General features: G+C 37.9%; 1 protein-coding gene across 1 annotated transcript; it reads left to right on the top strand.

Annotated features, from left to right (window-relative positions):
• Positions 1-488: 488 nt before the first annotated feature.
• Positions 489-3004, top strand: LOC138654379 (permeability factor 2-like). The gene is made up of 4 exons (XM_069743420.1): positions 489-645; positions 773-905; positions 1727-1822; positions 2835-3004. The coding sequence occupies exons 1-4, from the start codon at positions 582-584 to the stop codon at positions 2857-2859; spliced, it is 318 nt and encodes a 105-aa protein (XP_069599521.1). The 5' UTR covers positions 489-581; the 3' UTR covers positions 2860-3004.
• Positions 3005-7908: the final 4904 nt, after the last annotated feature.

The following is a 7908-nucleotide window of genomic DNA, read 5'->3' as shown; positions in this document are numbered from 1 at the left end:
GGCAGATTTTTATATGAAAGGTACAGATTTACTCAGGGTAACACTACCTATACAACCAGACAATTAATTTGGGGTACAAATGCATCCAGTCAGGTTCCCTTTCAGACAGTATTCATACATCTGCTCCAAAGTTGTATAACTTTTAATTTATGAAGTGATTATGCATTAATAACATAAAACCCTACAGTGCAGCCCTTAAAATGCATAACATTGTATTGATTTCTACTGGCATAGAGGAATCGAAAAAAATGATTGCAAAACTATTAATCACATCAGAATTAATTTTTGACGTATATGGAATTATGTAGAGTGCGGGGAACATGAAAAAAAAACATCCTGTTTTTTTTGGAAAAGTAGTCACCACCAAATGTGTCGTTGAAACATGTGTCGCCTGCTGAGTTTCCCTGAGTTGGGAATCCCCTAAAGCGATTGTATGTGTAGTAGGACACTCTACTTATCCCGAGGGTCTGGAAATTCCTCTTGTGCAATCACTGTCTCCACAGTATAAAAGAGCTCAGCAGCAGTTTTATGAGCAGAACTCTTGAGACAGAGCTAATAACCACAGCAGACCATTCCTAATCATGAGGACAAGCATGACTATCCTATTCCTGGCTGCCTGCCTGACATACCTAGTGCTTTCAGAAGGTAAGATCTGACACAACCATAGCAACTTACGCACAGATTATGACCGAAAATGAATAATAGTTTATATATTGCAGGATTAATTCTATTCTGCATGATAACTCTTGTCTGTCATCTCCTCTTATTACAGGAAGGTCCATAAGAAGAAGAAGAGAGCTCAGATGTCAGTGTGTGAAAACTGTGCGCACACCAATACCTTCAAAGCAAATCCTGGACTTTAAAATCATCCGTAAAGGCGCTCACTGCAAGAATATGGAGGTCATGTAAGTATCGGTTAATGTTTTCCTCTGATCTGCATTTATTAAGCTTGTCACCAAGGCAATCAGTTAGGTGATGTCTATAGGGTCAGGCTATGTGGAGTTCTGCTCTGGATCTGTATGGGGACTTACACAAAGAATATCATAATTAAAAATGACTGAAGCTAATTGGCAGAACTAGCCCTAGTGTCTAAATACACCACAGTTTTAATCTATTAACATTATAAGGGTATGTGCACACACATTTTTTTTCCAGACTTTTAGATGAAACTGCTTGAAGGACCTCTTCTTCCGTGGGGAGTTTTTCGTTGGAGTTTCCCATTTCTTGATGCGATTTTGAAGAGTTTTTGAAGCCATTTGATTGGACAGTGCCTATTTTGGAGTCGATTCCTTCAGAAGTTGCTTCATACAATTGGCATGCAATCTCTTTTTCTCTTTTTTTTTTCCCACCAGGAATTTTTCAGATGTTCAGTATTCTGAGCATTTTTTTCAGCTTCAGGTTCTGAAAAGGCATGGTGGGAAAATAATAAACTGCATGTCATTTTGTTTGAAGCAGCTCCCTATGGAATCTGCTGTAAACTAAGCACTGGTCAATCAAAAGGCTGCAAAAAGTAAACACTTTAGGGGAAAAAAACTCTTGAAAAATGTTTCAAAAATTCATTAAAACTATATCAGGAAATGAAAAAGTCCTCCTTCAACTCCGCAAAGAAAGAAGTGAGCAGAAGTAGGATAGATCATAGATAGATCTGTATCTATACTGTATACATACATTAAATATATATATATGCATCAATTATTCCCTTATTTACGGCTCGTTCATTCCACAGCGCCACTATTAAAACTGGTAAAGAAACTAGTCAAGAGGTATGCTTGGATCCTACTGCTGCATGGGTCAAGAGGAGAATTGAAAGAGAATTCGATTCGTAAGTATGAATTTTTTTTACAGAAATCACCTAAATGTTTCGAAACCGATACATATGTACTACGAATATGGAACGTGTCACATATTAAGTCAGATCAGTCACCAGATTTCATGATACAAGCTACATACATTATTAGATGGATCTCTTAGACCTGATGAGGCTGGTACATCATGATTGGAGCGGCGCTATTCATTCTCAACCTCGGTTCCTTTTCGATTTCTATATGACTGCTAGAGAAAGCCGAGTGCTGTACTTGTGTTTTGGATTTTTGGGAATAAGTGAAAATCCATGTCAGAGTGGCCAAAATATCTTTTTGGAAAGTTTTCACGCTCTACATGAAAATAAGCATTTTATGAGTCTGGCTCTACTAATTTTAAAGGGGTTTTCCATACAGTCGCCAATTCGATAAGTGTAAAAAAACACACACAGACAATACTTACTGCTAGTCACGTGCAGGTCCCAGCCGCTGCTCGAGTCACTCTGACCACAAAGCCACAGCTCGTAACCAAAACACAGAAATCAGAGCAGGGTTTGGGATCTGGTGCTGGACCATAGGAGGGTAAGTACTTTCTGTGTTGGAATTTTTTTTATAGGTATCCAATCGTTTGAGGTCCACTTTTTTGAAAGTAGAAAATGTGTGAGATGGGGAAATAGTGGAGCCATTTTGTTGTGGATTTTCCAAGTAAATCAGGTCAATTTATTTAATAATTTATTCACTTTACATCATGAAATCTGGTGACAGATTCTCTTTAACCTCACTACCTGGTCAGCCACATGTGCCTACTGCATGTGCCCCTGTGCCTAATAAAACTATTGGGACACAATGCCTGGTAGTCTCATCAGTGATTGGACCAGGCATTGAACCCTCGTTCCTAATGATTTGATTACTCTAATTTCTAAGGAGAAGCCATCGATATGTCATCTCATAGTATAATAATAATGGGACCAACATGTACTTTTTTTGAGAACTAACAATTTACCATTACTTGTTATTTTTTTTTTGCAAATTTAGGTCTAAGACTAATCCATCATCATGAAAAGCAATAAGTCTCCGGTGAATGGAGTGAAGGCTGAAATGAAAGCTCTCTGTAGAAGAATCCATGTGGGAAACGTGGTTTGCAGTGAGAATCCTACGGAAGTGGATATTTTCTACTATGTGCTGAAGACCACAATGGAATAACTGCCCACATCAAATTTCATCTAAAAAGTTGTAAAAGTTTAACTTGATGTGGTAATAAGATCTGACCTTACATAGCCTTATAATTTTTATGATTAAATATACATATCACCTTCTTTGGTATAATGTACCAGGAATACATCATTTATAAAAACTATCAATGAAGGGAAAAAAAGAAATGCATCCAAAGAAGCCAAGTCATAACTGACAAAAGTCCACTTTGCTACATAGAAATGTTTTAATTTCATATGTAATAGGAATATGAAGTATTTATATTTGCTACATGGTGTCAGTATTATTTGCTCTGCTACTTTTGTAGTAGAGAATTTATAAAATATTTCCAAATTGTATTTATGGAGCACTATGGAATTTAATGTAAATGTTGGTACATGTACATTTTTTTTGTATTTTTGCATTCATTATTCTGCCTAATCCACTGTAATTTGTAATTATTTGCTTTCGTGTTGAATCGAATGATTATTTTAAATAATATAATTTATTTATTTTAACGTGATTTGTTTTTTACATGATTTTTATTTAAGAAGACAGAATATTTGTTTAATAAAATGTCTTTTTTAATTAAAAACGTAGTCTCAAATTTTTATTATGAACTCTGCTTCAAAATAACACAACAAGAGGAAAACTAATATTTACTTTTGCGTATAAAAAATGATAATTAGCAGGATATTTAAAAAGGCATTATTAACAGATTCTGGGCTGCCCATAGACATCAAAAGGCGGTCCCGCTCCTACTCTGAAAATAAAATGAATGAATAAAGAAATGAAATAACAGATAAAATAAATAGAAATGCCACGGTCATTCAAAATAGCTGTTACCAAATTCTGCCCCCCTAAAATAAATAACAAAAACGTGTTCCATATGTAAAAATAGCAGTCAAAGAATGGGGAAAAAATGTAGTGGTCACTTGTTATCATAAAAGAAAAAATAAATTAAAAAGGGAAAAAACAGATACCGTCCCTTATTTTCCAACTCAATATCTGCAAAAAAAATTATAATTATAAATAATAATGCAATAATAATATATACAAAAATTACAATAAATATAAATTATTATTATTTCCATGTATCAGTAATAAAGACACAAACATTACTTGAATATCAAAACGAGAAATACAATTTAGAGCTCTTTAAACCACATGTGTGAAAAATCCCAAAAATGTATCTGGTCAGGAACGGCAGTAAATCACCTTGTCTGAGTAATTATGCATTATTAAAAAGCACAAGTCAAAGAAAATGCTAAAGTCCTTTTTTAACCCCTTTCTGACATTTGTCGTAATAATACGTCCGTGTGCCCTGGGCCTATATGTGCGCCACACACCACTCCCGGCACTTTAACCCCCTAAATGCTGCAATTGAAATCGATCACATCATTCCAGGAGGCGGCAAAGGGCTGACAGACCCTTTGCCTTTGGATCGGAGACCCCGCAGCGTGATGCAGGGTCCCTATCGTTGCCATGGTGACCCGATGTCCTCATGATGACATCCGGGTAAACCAAGCTAGGAAACTTGCTGATCATGCGCAGTGCATGATCAGCACGTTTTTGTGTCAGTGGAGATTCTACTGTATCCCTATGCTGTAGAAGTGATCAGCCTGCAAGAAATGATAGTCCCATATTAGGACAAAGTAAAAAAGTAAAAAATAATTGTAAAAATATTTCAAAAATAATAATAAAAAAAATCAAAAGATATTGTATCTATAAATAAACATTTGTATGATAAAAATAAACCGAATACAAACAATAAAAGTACACTTATTTGTGAACACCACAAAAAAATAAAAGACAAGGCAAAAAACAATTCTTTATCATCATACCGCTGAACAAAATGTAGAATAAAACGCGATCAAAAAGACGAATGTAAATAAGCATGGTATCACTGAAAACGCCATCTTGTCCCACAAGAAACAAGCTGCAATACAGCTCCAACAGCGGAAAAAAAAAAGAAATTCTAGAATTGCTGGTTTTTGTTCATCCTGCCTCCCAAAAATTGGAATAGAAAGCGATCATGTGCCCGAAAATCGTACCAATTAGAATGTCAACTCGTCCTGCAAATAACAAACCCCCTCATGGCTCGGTTGGACGAAATATGGAAAAATTTTAGCTCTCAAACTGTGGTGATACAAAAACTATTTTTTGCAATAAAAAGTATCTTTTAGTGTGTGACAGCTGCCAAACATAAAAACCTGATTTAAATCTGATATCGCTGTAATCGCACCGACCCAAAGAATAAAGTCGCCTAACCACTTATACCACATGACGAACGGCGTAAAATATAAATAAAACCAATTAACCCTGCTGTTGATTTTTTCATTCTGCGTCCCAAAGATTGCAGTAAGGCTCGGCGGCAGCGCACATTTATACTGCGCTGAGCGCTTGCATCAGGGTTTCCATGTAAATCTTTGAAATACGTGATTCAGATGGAATCTCCGGTGCAAGATTCCCTATAATGAGGCAGATGGAGGCTCTGTGGATGCCGTCTGACCTGTGATCCGGCGATATCCATCTTTTTAGGATTGCATAAAAGTGCTGTCAGCCACAGTTTTGTGCACTTCTGAAAAGAAGGACACTGCTGAACAGAGGCCAGACAGAGTCCAGAGTAACTCTGCTGCCTCATTATAGTGAATGGATCCATTGGGGGTTTCATCTGAATCACGTCCCTCAGAGATTTAGATGGAAACCTAAAAGAAAGGGCTCTTTTCCACTTGAGAGAAAAAACTGGTCCGATTTACAGACTGAAAAAGCGGAGGTAAATCATGCGATTGTCATGCAAGTGTCATGCGATTTTTTATCGCAACATACGTATGACATCCGTATTGCTGTCCGGTTTTTACGCACCGGTGTCCTTTGAAAAGCCGGTAAATCAGTGCTGTGTACAGTAAAATCACACTGACAGATTAAAATAGAAAAGATAGAACAGATATATACACATAGAATAGGTATATATACATATATATATGTCACTGTGACACCTATATATACAGTACAGACCAAAAGTTTGGACACACCTTCTCATTTGAAGATTTTTCTGTATTTTCATGACTATGAAAATTGTACATTCACACTGAAGGCATCAAAACTATGAATTAACACATGTGGAATTATATACTTAACAAAAAGGTGTGAAACAACTGAAATTATGTCTTATATTCTAGGTTCTTCAAAGTAGCCACCTTGCTTTGATGACTGCTTTGCACACTCTTGGCATTCTCTTGATAAGCTTCAAGAGGTAGTCACCGGGAATGGTTTTCACTTCACAGGTGTGCCCTGTCAGGTTTAAGTGAGATTTCTTGCCTTATAAATGGGGTTGGGACCATCAGTTGTGTTGAGCAGAAGTCTGGTGGATACACAGCTGATAGTCCTACTGAATAGACTGTTAGAATTTGCATTATGGCAAGAAAAAAAGCAGCTAAGTAAAGAAAAATGAGTGGCCCTCATTACTTTAAGAAATGAAGGTCAGTCAGTCCGAAATATTGGGAAAACTTTGAAAGTGTCCTCAAGTGCAGTGGCAAAAACCATCAAGCGCTACAAAGAAACTGGCTCACATGAGGACCGCCCCAGGAAAGGAAGACCAAGAGTCACCTCTGCTTCTGAGGATAAGTTTATCCAAGTCACTGGCCTCAGAAATCACAGGTTAACAGCAGCTCAGATTAGAGACCAGGCCAATGCCACACAGAGTTCTAGCAGCAGACACATCTCTACAACAACTGTTAAGAGGAGACTTTGTGCAGCAGGCCTTCATGGTAAAACAGCTGCTAGGAAACCACTGCTAAGGACAGGCAACAAGCAGAAGAGACTTGTTTGGGCTAAAGAACACAAGGAATGGACATTAGACCAGTGAAAATCTGTGCTTTGGTCTGATGAGTCCAAATTTGAGATCTTTGGTTCCAACCACCGTGTCATTGTGCTACGCAGAAAAGGTGAACGGGTGGACTCTACATGCCTGGTTCCCACCGTGAAGCATGGAGGAGGAGGTGTGATGGTGTGGGGGTGCTTTGCTGGTGACACTGTTGGGGATTTATTCAAAATTGAAGGCATACTGCACCAGCATGGCTACCACAGCATTGTGCAGTGGCATGCTATTCCATCCATTTTGCGTTTAGTTGGACCATCATTTATTTTTCAACAGGACAATGACCCCAAACACACCTCCAGGCTGTGTATGGGCTATTTTACCAAGGAGGAGAGTGATGGGGTGCTACGCCAGATGACCTGGCCTCCAGTCACCAGACCTGAACCCAATCGAGGTGGTTTGGGGTGAGCTGGACCGCAGAGTGAAGGCAAAAGGGCCAACAAGTGCTAAGCATCTCTGGGAACTCCTTCAAGATTGTTGGAAGACCATTCCCGGTGACTACCTCTTGAAGCGCATCAAGAGAATGCCAAGAGTGTTCTTTGAAGAACCTAGAATATAAGACATAATTTCAGTTGTTTCGCACTTTTTTGTTAAGTATAAAATTCCACATGTGTTAATTCATAGTTTTGATGCCTTCAGTGTGAATGTACAATTTTCATAGAAATGACAGAAAAAAGACTGGCACATCCAAACCAGTGTGAATAGGTGCATACCAGGAGCAGCTACCTCCATATTCACCCAAGCATGCAGACATTAGCCTTCGGTAAGTGTTCACATTTGGACAGGGAGCTCAGTTACCCATCAGTTTTTTAATGAGACCACCTTGACGATGGTTGATGGGCTCACACTATTTGGCCAAATTCTGTGCTAAGCATCTCAAAAAATTTTTTCCTAATGTTCAAAAAGCAATTTTGCTATTCATATTTCATGTATTTCATATTTGACGTGTTTTGGCACGATAGAGTGCAACCTTTTTTTGTATATTGTATATGGAGGTAGCTGCTCCTGGTATGCACCTATTCACACTAGTTTGGATGT

The sequence above is a fragment of the Ranitomeya imitator genome, chromosome 1 (genome assembly GCF_032444005.1).
Source record: "Ranitomeya imitator isolate aRanImi1 chromosome 1, aRanImi1.pri, whole genome shotgun sequence".
In the NCBI taxonomy this organism is placed as follows: Eukaryota; Metazoa; Chordata; class Amphibia; order Anura; family Dendrobatidae; genus Ranitomeya; species Ranitomeya imitator.
The sequence above is the reverse complement of the archived record's forward strand: the minus strand, read 5'-3'. Positions and strand labels throughout refer to the sequence as shown.

Coding starts and splice junctions, on each gene's coding strand:
- LOC138654379 (XM_069743420.1), top strand. CDS start 582: ATGAGGACAAGCATGACTATCCTATTCCTGGCTGCCTGCCTGACATAC. Junction 646..772: donor ATACCTAGTGCTTTCAGAAG/GTAAGATCTGAC, acceptor CTCTTATTACAG/GAAGGTCCATAAGAAGAAGA. Junction 906..1,726: donor TGCAAGAATATGGAGGTCAT/GTAAGTATCGGT, acceptor TTCATTCCACAG/CGCCACTATTAAAACTGGTA.